The 18160-nt window shown below is 29.9% G+C and overlaps 2 protein-coding genes across 5 annotated transcripts in view; both read left to right on the top strand.

Annotated features, from left to right (window-relative positions):
• Positions 1-13028, top strand: part of LOC123296704 (mucin-17) — a 657840-nt gene extending 644812 nt beyond the window's left edge. The window contains exons 9-19 of one of the 4 annotated variants that reach the window (XM_044878299.1): positions 86-1145; positions 1215-1401; positions 1525-1664; positions 5771-5901; positions 7934-8195; positions 10592-10786; positions 11013-11075; positions 11149-11282; positions 11340-11417; positions 12170-12333; positions 12407-13028. In XM_044878299.1, coding sequence (XP_044734234.1) covers positions 86-1145; positions 1215-1401; positions 1525-1664; positions 5771-5901; positions 7934-8195; positions 10592-10786; positions 11013-11075; positions 11149-11282; positions 11340-11417; positions 12170-12333; positions 12407-12676 — 2684 coding nt within the window. In that variant the 3' untranslated portion in view covers positions 12677-13028. Of the gene's footprint in view, positions 1-85; positions 1146-1214; positions 1402-1524; positions 1665-5770; positions 5902-7933; positions 8196-10591; positions 10787-11012; positions 11076-11148; positions 11418-11703; positions 11756-12169; positions 12334-12406 lie in introns of those variants that run through there. The other 3 variants (XM_044878298.1, XM_044878301.1, XM_044878300.1) reach the window with 3 other exon arrangements.
• A 2383-nt stretch (positions 13029-15411) lies between these two features.
• On the top strand, positions 15412-17938 carry LOC123296099 (replication factor C subunit 2). The gene is made up of 7 exons (XM_044877560.1): positions 15412-15631; positions 15695-15806; positions 15877-16085; positions 16147-16342; positions 17164-17373; positions 17438-17551; positions 17807-17938. The coding sequence occupies exons 1-7, from the start codon at positions 15525-15527 to the stop codon at positions 17936-17938; spliced, it is 1080 nt and encodes a 359-aa protein (XP_044733495.1). The 5' UTR covers positions 15412-15524.
• The last annotated feature ends 222 nt before the right edge of the window (positions 17939-18160 follow it).

Raw genomic sequence — 18160 nt, 5'->3', positions numbered from 1 at the left:
TTAATTTGCCAGCATTTACAAAAAAAAAATTCATAATTTTCACGGTAAAAACTTGCCAAGTTATTAAATAATCCAATCTTTTTAGTCGGGAGTTGTCAATCTGATTATACACAATCCAGTTTTGAAAGTAAGCCACCAACAATGGATGTTAAACCTGGTTATTTAATTGGTTATGAAAATAACGTCCCAACAACAAGCCAAGAACAAAATCCAGAAAACTCACAAAAATTCGAAGTATCCAAAATGGAATACGAAGCATATTATCAACAACAAAAAGTTTCAAATAAATCCGCTGAAGAAATGTCAGCAAATAATAAAATTGTACCAAAAACGGAAGTACCTACATGTTGTAGTAGTTCAACTTCCACACGAACTGACCAATTATTGGTTCCGAAAATTGAATCGATGCCCACACCAACTCCATGCCGGGCAAATACACCACTATCAAATCCACAAATGCGATCTTCTTACGACTCTTATATGAATCAAGATTCGAATTCATCCTCCATGTCTAGTATGGACACAATGGGATCACGAACAATGTCTGGTCATCATTTACATCATCCAGCAGTTCCAATTCCTCAGCATCATAATCCACATCAACCGCCACCACCTCCTTCGAGTTCGTACAGTATCGTTGACGATTCACGCTTATCGCATCAAATACCGCAACGATCGCCATATCAAATGCAATCTACGAATTCAGAGGAAATATATCAACCAAGGCCGGAACATAATGCACCTCGACCGTATGGTGATATGACCACAGTAATGGGTAATACGATAGCACGACCGGTGGTGACATATTCCACAGATATAACAAATCGATCGTACGATGTCAATTCAGCAAGTCATCGACCATATGATCCAGGTACCACCACAGCATTTGAGCGATATGACTCATCAGCTGCTGTGGCACAAAGTTGTACTAATTTACAACAACAAGCCTTACATCCTTCACAACGTGTACCCCCACAGGGAATGTATCCATCGTACGCTTCAATAGAAGAGCAAGAACAACGATATCAGCAAGAAGCCGCTGCAGCGCAACAACATCAAATGGCTGTTGCAACCGCAGCAGCTGCTGGTATGATGAAATCAGATCAAACATCTGAAGCTGAAAATACTGGTCCTTTATATCCAAGGTAAAATTTCATTGAATAATTCCATTATGCCCATTCCATTAATTTCGAATAAATTTTTGCATAATGTAGGCCTATGTATCAATATGATCCTTCAACGGGAGGTATACCAACAGGGTTTTCTGCTATAAATTTATCAGTTAAATGTGCGGCTGCAGCCCAAGCAGCTGCTCAAATGAAAAGTGGTGGACCACCGACGTCGCCTGGAGGAACCGTAATGGATTTATCTACGTCTAGTGTCACATCTACCAGTCCGCAGGTATGCATGCTTAGCGTTATGATTGACAAACACATCAAAATTTTAATTTATAAACTTTCTAAGTTCGATTTTTGAATGCACCATAGAGAGACATTCAATATTAACGAGATTCTGTTATTATAGGTGACATACGGTTCCCCACATTATGGTGGTCAACGAGGTAGTCCACAAGCAGCAGCCAGTCCACATTTAACAGCCAGCCCACAAGTTCCAAGTCCTCAGGGTCAAACGTTAGACCTTAGTGTAAATCGATTACCTCACAGGTAAGAGTACTAAATAATACCTTCTACGACGTATAGTAAATTGTATATGAATTTATAAAACGTGTTTGACGTGTATAATATAGTGGACTGTTCCCCATATGGCCCGTCAATCACCTCTCTGAGATGAACTTTCCTTAAACTAAAGTCTGTCGGGAAATGTAATAATGTAACTCGATTCTATAATATGCTTTCCACTTCGAACAGAGTATATTCATTTTCAAGTCAACTCGACATCACAAAATCTCTCATAGGAATTAAATATTTTTCTTTTGTGTTAAATAATTTATAAATGTGTATTTTCTTTTTAAATTTCACCTGACATTTTTCGTTCTTATTATTACATTATGTAAACTTATATAATCAATTTTTTTTATTCTTGAATACACATAGGAAACATCATAACGACTTACTTACGTGTTTGTTTGTTGTGGATCTAAATATTTATTTCCTCCTACATGAGGAAAAACAAATATTATTATCTTATATGAAAAATAATTTGGTTTTCTTTATTTTATTTTATTTTTAATATTTTTTACACTTTCACGCACATATATAGTCAGTTACATAACGTCATTTATTTGTTTTGAGATTTTGAATTGTTTTTGTTGTTGTTAAATCGCGGTTTTATTTGATTTCAACTAATATGAATATTTTTTTATCTTAGGGGTGTTTTTTCTCTTTCTCCCTTTTTTAACGAATTCCATGCATAATCTTTGAGGGTGAATATTTTTCTTTAAGATATTCATTGTTTAAAGACAGAAGTACTTACTAAATTTGTCTGTAATTTTACCATTTTTTTGGTTAGACTCCATAAGTTTTAATTACCTGTATTTGACCGAGAATAATAAGCATATTGAAAACAATAAATAAATTTTGAAACAGTACTAACTTAGAAAAATGGCAATTCACCACTAAATATAGTCAATTTTTAAACCCTTATTCCATGAAATGAAATTTAAGGTAATTTAATTGTTAAGTGAATATTTTTCGAGAAATAATTGTGTCTTTTAGCTGGCTCATCAAGAGAATTTAGTAGGGAAATAGCGTGGCCTCCATTGGTGAACTCAGCAATTTTATTATTTACTAATGCGCTTCAGCTTGTTAACAATATTTAAATATATCGATGGTTCAAATCCAAAGCGTCTCCTTAAAAAACTTTAGTTAATTTATAACATCAGTAATGAAATCATAGTTAACCCTTTTGTAAGTTATTGATTGAGTAGATAAATTTCCGTGAATTGGTCAGATTAAGGATGTACGAGCGGCAGGGCATTTTTGAATAGAAGGTTTGATTTTTTTTATAATCAATTCTGCAAAATTTTAGGAGGGGGGGGGATTTTTCCCGATTATTTAAATAAATAAACGGCTTTTAAGATTGGCCTTATAGGAAAACGGTAGATGGATGATATGTTTTCGTAGATTTCTCCATAAATAGTCTGTGGAAATAAAAAAAAATATTTAAATTAAAGTTAAAACCTTAATAAATTATTGAACACATATCTGGAGTAATTTCCAAAATATCGAAAATTGAAAATTTTGTTTAATTATTTAGCTTTCGATGTTTTGAAAACCAAGGCAGACATCGAAAAATTGTATTCTTATTTTTCGTCTACATTCATGCAATTTTAGGTAACAAAATTCATCATCAAAGTTGAAAATAAGGTACAAATAATTTCAACCACAAGTCTAAACTTGCCTTGGCGCTCGCACTACCTTAATTGAATTGAATCTAGCATTTTTTTTTTACTCTTAATTATATAAAATTTTTAATTATTTTCTAATAAATTGATTTTTATGTTTAATCACGTCAAATTTTATTAATATTTCAACTACAGCGACAACTAGTTAAAATATTCATAGCCGCCAGGCCGCCACCAATAACAGAGAATCTACCAAATAAATGAGCTTTTAATTATATTTTTACAAGTCTTAAAAATTTTCTAATTTATTTTTGTTTTTCCATATATAAATAAAAAAAAATTTAAGTACTTATTAGCGCATTATTTAAGTACAATGACAAACAATAAAACTGGAAACATACATACATGAAAATTTTAGTACTTTTAAAAATTAAAAACTTTTTGATTTCACTGTTCGTCGTACAAACATAACTTCAAAAAATATATTGAAATATGTTTTTCCTACCACAATTTTCTCCATAGCTCATACCCCATATTTATATTTTACATTCAAAAACCATAACTGGAATTTTATGTCTTTTGTTTCATATACTATTTGATCCCCCTCCGTCTGAATTTTATCATCTCCCGTCATATTCTACAATTGTACACAACGCAACGCTATCCTCCTTACCCATTTCATAAATTCATTTATAACTAACCATTGAATATTATTTTTATTCTTTTATTAAAATTTCCCAACCATCATACTACCCATGATACATTCTCTTGTACTCAAAAGTGCACCAAAACATTATATTTTCATATCACATAATATTATTTTGTACAAGGTCTTTCAGCATAACTATTGCTAATTTGGCATGATAGATGTTGAAATAAAAGTATTATTTTTAGTTCATAAATAGTCAAAGTGAATTATTCCAAAATTTTTTAGAAGTTGTAATTCCTTCAGAACAAAATGTTTATACAAACAGTTCTCTGTAAATCGCAGCAATTATCTATATAAACAATTTTCAGCTGTATACATAAAGTTTCTTTAAAACTCTATTTTGATAATCTATTTATAAAGAGCATATGTTGGGGATCATTGTACATACAAAGCTATTTTAAAAATTTTAAATAGGGAAGCCCTCAAAAAACTTAGTTAGAATTCACTTTTTTTTATAATTAGTTCGAAAATTTCTTTGTTCTGATTCTTTCTTGAAACGTACAACTTTACGTATCTTATAGACATTTGTTTTTGAATTCTGATAAAAATATTATAGCAATTTGTTCTGAAAGACTCTGTACACATCGTTACTATAAAAATTATGTCATATTTTTTAAATGTTATGATTATTATTATTATAAAATGTAATGTGTTTGAAATTATTACTTTGATACAAACACAGTTTTTATTTCTTTAAAATCGCTTATATTCGGCGCATTTTACGGGCTCAAATAAAATTCGATTGAAAACCATGAAAACAGCGATTCTGAGAGCTCGTTTGAATGTCGTCATTACTCCTAAAAGTTTTTGGTTCGACACCTTCTTTTTTGTTTTTATTCTGACATTAAGGAACATAAAAAGGCTTGCTATTCCTTGAAAAGTTGTCAAGTGGTCTTTTAATATACAGTTCAAAATATAATCCTGGGATAGGATTTTTTCAACATTTCAGCTAAAAATTATATCCAACTAATTTTCATAAACAAATATGAAAAATACAGAGCTAAGTTTATACAGGTGGGCCATTTTAATCTCTAATGGCTAATAGCTCGTTTTGTAGCTAACCAATCAAAAAATAACTGAAACAAAAGTTACTGACATCAGATTTGTCCCAGTTCTTCGGATTTCTTTAACAGCCAATTTAAATCCTAAATGGTAAGAGATAGAATGATACTTGAAAGTAGAAAGTTGATCCTAATAAAAAAACTAACATCATCTTAACCATTTTTTCGAAAATCGTCAGCTTTCGGAGAAAATGTGACTTAAAATATGTCATTATTGCATTAAATCGAAAGAAAACACACTAACTACGGAAAAATGCTTACCCAAAAATTGCCAAGGTTAATAGAGGACATTTCGCACATTCGTAACAAATATATATAGGTATTATCCAGTAAATATCTTATTTCCAGTAAATTTAATAGATTGTACACAAAATTCCTGCCTGTTCGAAGCAGTAATGACTAGCTAAACTGAGCGTTCAGCTAGTATCGGCACCCCATATATCTCAATAAAAATGGATTATTGATATAGCACACAGTTTCGCTAGACGCAGCCAATAGTTTTCTTGAGAGAGTAATAAAAAAGTGAATGACGGCAATCAAGAAAACGTCACCAATCAAAACAAAAACGTTATACAGTCTGTGTATAAAATCCAATAAAAATAATAATCACACAATCCAATCGTAAATAGCAATAATTTTCAAATAAAAACCTGTTGATTTTTATACACTTTTACAAAATGTCTCAATCTATTTCAGTAGCGTACGACCAGTACCAACATTTGCGAGTCCCATAATTGGAGCACCACCAGCTAGTTCCGGTTATAGTCGAGAATCAACACCAGACAGTGGAGGATCGCATTATATCGATGCATATCGAGACGCTACCGGTAAGTTTGAAAATATTAATTAATAAATAAATTTTTTTTCGTGATAATAATCGCGTTACGCCGTTACCCTTCTATAAATACAATAAATGTTACATAATATTGTATGGTGCATATCATGCCGTCCGTAGTCGATTCAAATAATAACATTAATATACTTTGATAGCTTTTCATGAGCTCTATAGGCATTGCCAATTCGAAACAAAAGAACACCAACGATACCCAGGGGGCTGTCATATTCATTCGCCACCAACAACACTATACTCTCTGTTGATACCCTTACCAAGCGGCCGACAGTCTTTTGGTGTATACTAACTACTATGTGTATGTAGTACCTACTACTACAGTCGGTGATCACCTCCTGGGTGTATATCATAGAAAACAAGGCACTAAATACCACATACTCGCATATTATTGTTTAACTGTTTCATTTCATTCATATAACAACTATCGAGTTTTTTATTTATTTATTTTTTTGTAAGTAAGATAAAAATATTTGTTTTTTTCTATTTTCATTTACGCTTTTCACTTTTTATAAAAATAGTTCGATGTCATATTTTTTTAGTAGAAATATTGCTAACCATAATAATAAGACATAGATTATTTTTTAAAAAAATAGTTCATGCATTCCTTTTCCAACTAAGACGAAACTTTAACAAATATTTAAACAATATTTAAATTACCCCCGACAAATTTTCCGGATACGGAACCCTAAATTCCCACTTGAAACATATCTAAGAAAACTCTCCATTAAATTGCCTTTTTTCTTAAAACCTTTTCCAAACTAAGCCGATTTTGAAGATAATCGCCAATTTTTAATTTTTTTCGGACGGAACTCCAAAATTCGCACTTGAAACATGGCTAAGAACACTCTCCACTGAATTACCTTTTAAACGAAACAAAAATTCAAAATCAGTTCATTCGTTTAGACGCTGCGATGCCCCAGACAGGCAGACAGACAAACACACACGCATATAACACCCCGATCAAACTTATAACACCCCTTTTTTTAGTTAAAATAGACTTAGGATTGCCTAACTTTTCAAATATTATGTTTCCTTACTCTTTAGTTAACAACACATTCAGTGACTCCACTTACAAATTCCTTATTTAATCATTTGGAAATAAAATCTAGCATGAAAACTGAGCTTAAATAAATGGCCGCTAGAGGTATTTAGAATCAAGATTGCCAGATATCATATTTTATCATATTCTATATCACTTTTTATTGTTTCCAAAATTTTTTGAACGTATCAAAATATTTCTAAATTAATCATATTTTATTTGCAAAATATTTTGTTTAATAATTAAAAATTGGAAACTTCCGCGTTTATTGAATTTATTTGTTCGATTGTACTCAAAGGTGACCAATAACAGATTAAGTGTCATCGCTGGATGTTACGCTTTTGCGTTAAACATATTTTTCTACTTCCCTCCCATTTTTTCTTACCCTCTCTCCGGTTTTAGCCTACTGACAAAATTTGGATATACCTAAAATTTGAACCAACAAAATAATTGATATATTAAATTTGAAAATTTTATGTCTAAAAATCCTTATTGGATAAAAATTATTGTAGTATCACAACTTTCTGTATAACAGCAATTAAACTCAAACTTAAAGTAATTAATTAAAAATGTTCGAAATTCCCCATCAAACTCTCATAATTTGTAAACGTTTAGACAATTTGAAAAGGTCGACGTTATTAGATGCAAGTTCAAAATAAAGCCGTTTAATAACTCTATGGTATTATTCTCTAAAACATTATTTGTAACCGGCTGTTCAAGTTTTCCATGATGCTTTATAAACATTTCATCAAATGAAAACATGCAAATGTTCATTTTATTTTAAATAAACTCTTCTAGTCAATATTTTATAACACATATAGGTAAAACTCATCGTGCTGGCAATTTAATTGCAATATTTCACCTTCATACACAAAATATATATTTTAGTCACGATCTAAGATGCATGCCTTTTGGAACGATAAACTAAATCTAAACTAAAAATGGACGAAATACTTTTTATTCATTCTAGGCTATGCACCGATGAGTCCGCATCCTGGATATGGTATGACACCAGTACCCAGTGAATATCCAACACCGTATACACCGTATCCTGCCTCAAGTTACGCATGTAGTACAGGATCTACGGCATATTCGGGTCCTGTAACAACTGGTTATCATCCGGCAGCAGGATCTGGTGGTGGATATTCGCCGAATCCCTGTTACAGTATGCCACCTCCACAACATTCATTATCATCACATGATAAAAATGGTTCACCGAATAAAGATGGCAGGTTTGTATTTATCCAATACACAGTATTTTCGAGGTAGCTATTCTTTACTGTGTGCTGTAAGTACTTGAAAAGTCAGGCTTAGTTTTTTATCATTTACTTTGAATTAAAATCGATAAAATTTTTTTCTCATCAATTTCGAAAAATTGAGTACAAAATTCACATTCTCAGTAATTTTAAATTCATTCGGAGAACGATTTCTCGTAATATCTACAGGTAGTTTTTTAGAAAATATTTGTTCAATAGTCAAGTGAACCTGATTTTCGTTATGTTAGTTATTTCTAATCGAAAAAATCACAAATAACTTTTTCTTTTGGCATTTGATAAAACTTGGAATATGGTTTTGATCTAAAATCAAAAATTACAAAAATCGAGTTAATTTGTTGATTGATAGAATATTTTCAATATCTCCCGATATGTGATATGAAGCCTTTTATATTGGAATGATTTTCTTAAGACGTAAAGTGAACTTAATTTTGTATTTTAAATTTTTAATATCTTAGTATCTTTGTAAACCCATAAAATCGCAAAAATTAAATAATAGTAAAATTTTTTGATTTGAAGAAAATTGAAAAATTTAATTATTGTAAGTAATTTACACTTTTTTGACACCATTTTATTATATCTAATTTCTAAAATTCGTAACATAAAGTTTTCTAGTTTTATAGACAGCTTTAAAAAATTAGATATTATAAATTCTAAAGTAACTCCTATATTTTATGCAAACTACATAGCTGTCCTGTATAAGTGTTAGCTCAGACTTAACAAATTAAAAACCGTCGTTAATTTTAAGCGAACGATTGTTCAATACAACATTTTTCAAGCGTTACTCCACTAACGATTGAAAATATCTCTTTTAGAAACAAATTTAATTCAATCTGAATCAACCGTCTATTTATAACATACAAGATTCTTCAAACATTATTTACTTTACTTATAAACAAAAAGTTATTTGAACTGCTATAATAATTAACAGTAAATACGCGAGTTCTACATAGATAGACTGACCTACTTAGGCCAATAATATGTATTATAATTTTTTTTTCAAACTCATCTATAAAGACGTAATACTCACATACCTATGATTATAAATTTGGTTGAATTTAAGAGTGCTATTGCCACACATGCACAAAATTAAATATAAATAAATTCATAAAAGTTTAGTTTCTAGTTTGATAATTTATTCCGTCGTGTTTTATTGTACATATATTACCACAATTGATAAGCTAATCAATTTTTCTTGATTAGATAAAAATATTTAAAAAACTTACTCGATTTAATTAAAAGGTAAGGTAAAAATCGTACACTTGTAAACGTAATTAGTCTATTTATATTATAAAGTCATTATATGTATGCATCAAGGTAGCTAATTCGCATAATTATTGTTATCAAAAAAAATAGTTAACTTATGAATATTGATATTATAAAGTAAAGGTATTTTTTCAATATTTTTTACAAAAAATAATACATATTTGAAATAATGTTGGCATCCTACTACATATGTTTCAAACTATTTATTGTAAAAAATTGATTCGCAATTGTTTTTTGCGTTTGGGACAATGAAATGAACATTGATTTTGTTTTAGAAACTTTTTATATGTGAACTAAAACTGTAAAAAAAAATTTGGTATTAAACGAAATATGAAATTTTTAATTGATCTGTGATATTTATGAGTTATTAAATGAATAATGATTTCGTGGTAATTAATTTTATATTTCATAATCTTTTATTAATTTTTTTTATTGAAAAACTTAAAAATTTTTGTTTTGATCAGAGTCTCCTATGAAAAATTAAATGTCATAAAAAAGTTTTTTGTACTTATTTCAAAATTTTGTGGAAGTCAAACTTAATTTAAAATAAGTAATATGAGTAGTCTTTTTACCAAAATTGTAACTTTCGTTCCAAAATATTTTTCAAAATCGTTTTTGTTGCTTTTTTAAAGCAGTACACTTGTACATCGACAACATTCTTTAATATTAACGAAGAATCAAATTCGTGAAAATGGTAAGGAGCTGATTCCGTGTCCAACTATGAACTGCGACGGCATGGGTCATGTATCAGGAAACTACGCAACCCACAGAAGGCAAGCACGTAATTTTGAAAATTACGGTGACCCAATTTCTTAATTTTCTTTTATGTTTCTAATATTTTCTGTATTTTTTTTTAAAACTAACCAACTACGAAAAAAAGGGAAGAACCGTTAAACCACTTTTGTGTTTGTTCTAAATTTTTAAGTGGGCAGTAGTAACTGATTGCATTGCCCATGACGATGAAATAATTGGCTTTTATAAAGTGTTATCACATTGGGGTCAGGTCCTTGCCTTATGGCTGTTTGTGTGTGTTTTTTCGTTTAAAAAATAACCATATAGAATATTAAACGTAGTTTTTATTTTTATAGTTTATCTGGATGTCCTCGTGCTGATCGATCACAAATTCAAGCACACTCACAAGAATTGAAATGTCCAACGCCAGGATGTGATGGTTCCGGTCATGTAACTGGCAATTATTCATCACACAGAAGTTTATCAGGTTGCCCACGTGCAAATAAACCAAAAAGTAAACCAAGAGATGGTCAAGATTCCGAGCCATTAAGGTATAATAACATTAAAATTATCCTTTAAATTGCTCTACCAGAGTAAAATAAGCTCTATCGTTTCAAAAATTACTAATTCTTATTTATAAGGCATAATAATTCATAACTTTTCATTTTTTAACAAATATGCTTATATTAAACTGTTGGGCAATTTTCAAATTTTTAACATTTATTCCCTATACCTATCTAACAACCTCTTCCAATGTTTTCTTTCACGCTATCACAGATGCCCTATCCCGGGTTGCGACGGATCAGGCCATGCAACTGGCAAATTTCTGTCGCATAGAAGGTACGTTACTTCAAATTATTTGCATTTATACACTTATTTGGCAGTATAGATATGATTATTTGGTTTTCTTCAGCGCGTCTGGGTGTCCAATTGCTAATCGGAATAAGATGCGAGTGCTAGAGAGTGGTGGAACAGTTGAACAGCATAAGGCGGCAGTAGCGGCAGCCACTGCAATGAAGTTTGAAGGTGTTAACTGTCCCACACCAGGTTGTGACGGAACAGGTCATGTTAATGGGTCATTTCTAACTCATCGATCTTTATCAGGTTGTCCTGTTGCGGGTCAAACAATTAAGAAGAATAAATATCCAGATGAAATGTCATTTTATCCAAAAAGTTACACAGGTAATATTTGTCTTTCATAGTAAAATAATCATATGCTTACGGATAATTTAATTAACTTGTTATTAAAACTTAAACAGAGTTTAGAGAGCCGAAAAAATATCGGCATGTAAAAAAAAATGGAGGAAAGTGGTGAAGACTGCAGCTTCATCTCTCTCCTTCTTTGCTTAATATTTAATTGAATTATTCGTAAAGCATATAATTTTTAATATTAGCAAAACTGTTTGTGCCAAATATGTCACTTGCTTAATTGAAAATATTTTATTTCATATCTGCTCCTAATGATCAGCTCCTTTCCTGTCTCTGAACTTTGAAGAAAACTATTACAATTACTTTTAAAGGTAAGGAGACTGATGATAACCTTTAATCTAAAACAGAAAACTGGGCACAATTTTAAAATAAAATTCATACACAAATTTGTGCGTTTTGAGCAACATTTCATGTTGGCACAAGCAGCACTCAAACTTTTTTTTGAATAACACTGAAAATTTTTTGTCACACATAAATATAATAATTTTGCACTTCACATAACCACTTGCACTTCAAAGAATATCATAAACCAATAAATAACTAAATGCTTAAAAGTTTTTTTGTACTAAGTAATTGAATTAGAGTGTAATTAGAAATTTCAGTGTTCCCAAATCATATGTTTTCATGTTCTAATAAAAATTGCAAAAATTAATAAAAATTGTAGTTCTTAGTTATTGTTGAATTTTATGAATAGATAATTAATCCATTTGTGTAAATGAATTAAGGTTTAGAGAGCGGAGCAAATACGAATCCAGGTGGTGAGGATTTACTAACTTTAGAAGCTGAAATCACGGAATTGCAGCGTGAAAATGCTCGAGTCGAATCCCAGATGATGCGTCTCAAGTCCGACATCTCAGCCATGGAGTCACATCTTAATCACGGTGAAAAGGTAACAACAAACCCAGCGGTACGTAAATCCATACAACATGTCACTGAATGTTGCGCACAATTCTCCTGCTTAGGAGACACAAGTTCTGTCTCAACGCAACAACAATCTGAACGAGTACTACGAGAGCCTGAGAAACAACGTGATCACACTATTGGAGCATGTTCGACTACCTGGCGGCGGATCAACGCAGGAGAAACTCGGGCACGAGAACTTTGACAGCTATCTCAGCAAACTACAGACGCTATGCACACCAGACGGTTATTGTACCGACGAAAATCGGCCCCTGTACGAGACCGTCAAATCCGCTCTTCAAGATTTCACCGTGTTGCCCACACCGATCTAAACGTGGCCATGTATCGTCCCCACGCTAATTTCTACTATAGGTAAATAAAAATAAAACAAAAGTGATTTCGCTCATCGCAAATATTTTAGAGCATTATTTAATGTGAATATTGAATTAATCTGACACGGTAAGTGATTAATTTTTAACTTTGGATTAATACAATATTCACTATGGAAGCGCTGTAATTTAAATAAAACTTCACAGCAGCATAAAAGAAAATAAAAGTACTGATTATAGTTTTGCCTTTGCGACACTTCAATATTAATTTATATAAAAAATGGACTTTAAATATGATGCAAGTTTTATAAAGGCATCAAAAAATATTGTAAATACAAGGAAATGCTAAGGGTAAAACGTTACTTATTCAAAAAAATAGTTTTATTTCATAATTTATTGCTGTAAATAAATTAAATAAAAAATAATAATAATGATCTAGTCAAAATTTTTAATAAAATATATTATATATGTGTTTTATTTGTTAATTTTTGTGATATATTTGAAATAAAAAAAATGTATTTTTTTGATTTAAGAAAAAAACATTATGAAAAAAAAAACAAAATGCCAAATTCGTAAATGAGTGTACATTTATGTAAATATCTAATCCATAAAACAAATAATTATTATGTAATACAGGGAGGGATATCAAACATCCTCTGCGTAAATGTTGAATATTTTATTAAGAGCGCTTGATTATTTATCTAAAGAAAATAAACGTAGTCCTTATATCTGTGATTTTTACGTTCCATAATTTTTATATATTTAATTTAATTCTTTAACTTAAGCAGGACTGTTTTCTTCATTTTTAATATTGACTATTAATATATTCACTGTTTCTTCTCTCGGGATTCATTACAAAATCACATTAATTTGCAGTAAAATTATTAATTATGCACACATATCTATACCTATAATCTGGATCGCTAAGTCTAGGCTAAAAATTTATTTAAAATAATCTTATTGTTTTTCATAAATTTTAATCGGCATAACTCAATAAAAGAAAGTATCACAAAAAAGCTCCTCATTCATTATTAAGAGAAAGGACATAAAGCTGTACGAACTTGGGTATACGCGATCAAAGTTTAAGGTAGACATCTGTGTGTTAATTATACAAGCTACGGGAAGTAATTACAGACATCTATGCCATATTAACCTAAAAATTTTTGAAAGATAATTTCTGCAACTGGAAACAAATGGTTTCCATAAAATATTTAGATGCACAGTTTTGGTTACACAGCATAAAGCATTCCAATTAAATAAAAAAATCTAAGATTTAGGTTCATACACGATGAAATTAAATATGGAATGCAAGTTTGTAATTACCGCCTTGCTATACAATCAAAATACGACATCAAATTAGCCGTTCATCAGCATTCAAAAAAACTTTCAAGAAGAAGAATTGCTAATACAAAGCCTTCGACCTCTCCAATGAGTGGCATATACTAGAAAAACGTTTATAAAGGTATTCAAATTTTCATTTTTTCTCGTAAGGTTCATAACCTAAAAAATAAATTATTATGTACCCAACTCGTACACATTTTCAAAATTTTTCAAATTCACACATATTAGAAGATTTTATTAAAAACATTTAAAAAAAAGTACCTATCCCTAAAAATATTTATATTCAAAGATCCCAAAATGAAAAAAAAATCTTAACCTCAAAAATATTAAATGTCGAATTTTGTACGTAACTAAAAAATGATACTAGATACAATTAAACAAAGAATATACAAACTATACATTATTTAATGTCTAAAAATCACCTGCAAGAAGCTCAAATTGTATAAAACTTAATTTTTGTTATGTTTTTGTATTTATTTATTATTACTGAACAAAAAAGAATCTGATAATATATGATGATTTAAAACTCGGCATTTTTGCGCCCAACTTATAAATAATTGTTATTTTGTGGTTACCGTTCGTCTGAATGCTATTTTTAATATGTAAATATGTTGTATTTCATCATAGATTTTGAATCGGATGTATCATTCTTGTAAAAGAGGAATAAAAAAATAAAGAATTAATATAACTACAATGTTTATTTATTCCCTTTCATCCCAACCATATCCTCAACTCTCAGAATTATTTAAACAATCTAGTAAGATCACTGATTATTTAATTTAAAGATAATCTGTGGGTAGAAGTAAATATGAGTTATTTATGAAAATTATATTCCCAAAAAATTTTCAAGAAACAACAATTAATAATTTAAGGATAGTTGAAACTCGAGAACTGCTTCAACAACCAAAAAACGATGTTAATTAAATCGTTTATGCAAATTAAAGATTTTATATAATTTTACTGAATTCAAAAACTTTTACCGCTAATTAATTTTCTATTTCCACAATAAATTGGCTTCTCCGATTATACTACTTTTTTGATGAACATAATATTTTCATATCCATATCCAAAATATTGACTGGAAGCGCACATTCAAATTTTCAGAACTTTTCGAATTTAATCTGGAATTAAATTATGCTTCTTTTGGCTACGCCCTTCTATAATATTCCTTGAAAATGTCGTAAGCTTGTAATTGTAAAGCAGTGAATTTTGCCATCCTTAAAATTTTACTTTACAGTTTACATCACTTCGATTCTTCGAATTTAAAAGTTTGATACAGAATCCTATAGTCTTTGATACAGAATAGCATACCCCAAATTTTTCGGAGCTTTTCCACTTTAAGAGGGTAAAAATTATCTTTATGTTGGCGTATTTAATTCCCCTAATATAACGTCAAATATGCAGCTGTCAAAGAAAAATAGCGCGAAAACACATTTCAATGCAGCAAGTTACTACAAAGTTTTAAAGCTTTATTTGATTAATTAATTTATTAAAAGAAAAATCTTAAAATATGCCATCAGAAGATGAAAGTATGGACGTGGAAGTAGTAGATATTACAAATGAACAACCTTCAACTTCTAGTAAATCAGAAAAAAACAAATCTGGACATTTACCTTGGTTAGTTTTTTTAATTGATCAAAAATTATTTAAAAGAATATAAAATTGTATTTCTTAAAATAGGATTGAAAAATACAGACCACAAAAGTTTGAAGATATCGTTGGAAATGAGGATACCGTTGCTCGTTTAGCTATATTTGCTAAAAATGGAAATACACCAAACATAATTATTGCGGTACGATTTATTTATTTTCAAGTTTTTGAAAATGAAAGAAAGGTTGTTATAATCAAAGGTTTGTCTTTAGGGCCCACCTGGTGTTGGAAAAACAACCACGATATTATGTCTAGCGCGGATTATGTTAGGACCATCGTTTAAGGATGCCGTTTTAGAATTAAATGCTTCGAATGATCGTGGAATAGATGTAGTTCGTAATAAAATAAAAATGTTTGCTCAACAAAAGGTCACATTACCTAAAGGGCGACATAAAATTATTATTTTGGACGAAGCAGACAGGTAAGAAATAAGGATTATTGTTAAAAGATGAAATCTAATATTAATATTGTGTGATTACTAGTATGACCGAAGGTGCCCAACAAGCTTTACGTCGTACAATGGAAATTTACAGTAACACAACTCGTTTTGCACTTGCCTGTAACAACAGTGAAAAAATAATTGAGCCAATTCAATCACGCTGTGCAACTTTAAGATACTCTGTATTATCAGATGCTCAAATTTTGGCGAAAATTATAACAGTTTGTCAAAGTGAAAATGTAAGTAAGAACCAAGAGTTTACATTGTTCCTATTTTCCAGGGAAGTTAGATCTCAGTGTAATAAAAAGTTTAAGCTGTAAATAAACTAAAAAGCTTCCGCAACAAGCAGCAAATATTCAAGTTATAGTAGAACCTGTTTTTCATTCAAATATGAACAAGATTAAAACTGTACAGTCTCCAAAGATATCAAAACTTAATTATTAACAATTTATATCGTTGTTACGCTGCAAAATCATTTCCGAGCACACTTCAATTGGATATACCAATAAACTTTTATTAAATATAGATGTTAAGTCAATAATCATAAATATATTCGATTTTAACGCTAAGGTGTCAGCAAACATTTCTGTTAAATATTATGGATCTATGGGCGTTGCAAACTATAGTTTTTTTTTTTTTAATCGCTTTATAGAGTCTTTATTAGTATTAAAATTCAATAAGGAATCCTTATATGTCTAGAGTTAATAAGAGCACTGTGTTCCCTTTTCTTTTTTGCTATATGTATATGTACCACAGTGTGCTAATTTGCTGCTAAGCAAGCCTTATACTAAATGTACTAAATACAGACTGTCTATGCAAAAACATCCATTTGCATTTATTTTTATAAAATGAATCGAAACATCACTGACTAAACCAATCACATAGATAAATTAATTTTTTGTATTTTGAGAATTTTATGATTTCGATCGTGTGTCAAATGAACTCTTTATTTGTTTATTAACAACTGGCATTTCGATATTTCGATTTTTGAAATTTAAAAATGTTACATGTTACATCGTGTGTTTTTTTAAAAATAAATGTGTGTCAAATTTTTTTTCAGTTAAAATATACGGATGATGGCTTAGAAGCGATTGTATTTACTGCTCAAGGTGATATGAGACAAGCTTTGAATAATTTACAATCAACGGCTAACGGATTTGGCGAGATTTCAAGTGAAAATGTATTTAAAGTTTGCGATGAACCACATCCGTTGCTAGTTAAAGAAATGTTGATGCATTGTGTTAACGGGGAGATACAAAAAGCTTACAAGGTATAATTCAATTTCTAAGCTGTATTTTTTAATTTGTTCTGATCACATTGTACTCTTTTTATAGATTATAGCACATTTATGGAATCTTGGATATGCATGCGAAGATCTGATTGCAAACATATTTCGAGTTTGCAAGAATTTAGATATCAATGAAAATTTAAAATTAGCTTTCATAAAGGTATGTAACATATCATTGATTCAAAGAATTTATAAAATGTGAATGGGTACTGTATAAACTTGTTGCTGAAATATCACTGGGGAATAAAAATTTAGAATTATCAAATCTTTCGACTTATCTAGGTTTAAATGACGGCTACCGGTAAATTAGCGATCGAATGAATTAGCTTTCAATTACACATGACCGCTTTTATACATACCCGAAGATTCCGAGTACTTCTTCAATTTATAATCAAATATTTAATTCTTGTTTTAGGAAATTGGTATTACTCATATGCGGATAGTAGACGGATTAAGTTCATTATTACAATTATCAGGATTATTAGCACGGTTATGTGATGTGGGAGTGAAATTAAAAACTGAAGATAGTTTTAAAATAAGAAAATAATTTTATTATATTCTATGTTTTGTAATTTTTTCTAAAAAATACACTTTTTTTTCTTTAATGTTTAAAATAATCATTTAATTTAAATTTATAAGAAAATAATTTACATATTTATAAAATTTCTTATTTTCTTAGTATGTATTCTTCTAATCATTATTGCATTAAAAACATTGCGAATTTATTAGATAAATTAAAAATAATTCATAATATACAAAGAATAATTGC

Source organism: Chrysoperla carnea, chromosome 3, assembly GCF_905475395.1.
Source record: "Chrysoperla carnea chromosome 3, inChrCarn1.1, whole genome shotgun sequence".
Lineage (NCBI taxonomy): Eukaryota > Metazoa > Arthropoda > Insecta > Neuroptera > Chrysopidae > Chrysoperla > Chrysoperla carnea.
The sequence above is the reverse complement of the archived record's forward strand: the minus strand, read 5'-3'. Positions and strand labels throughout refer to the sequence as shown.

Coding starts and splice junctions, on each gene's coding strand:
- LOC123296099 (XM_044877560.1), top strand. CDS start 15,525: ATGCCATCAGAAGATGAAAGTATGGACGTGGAAGTAGTAGATATTACA. Junction 16,086..16,146: donor ATTTTGGACGAAGCAGACAG/GTAAGAAATAAG, acceptor TGTGATTACTAG/TATGACCGAAGGTGCCCAAC. Junction 17,552..17,806: donor TAAAATTAGCTTTCATAAAG/GTATGTAACATA, acceptor TTCTTGTTTTAG/GAAATTGGTATTACTCATAT.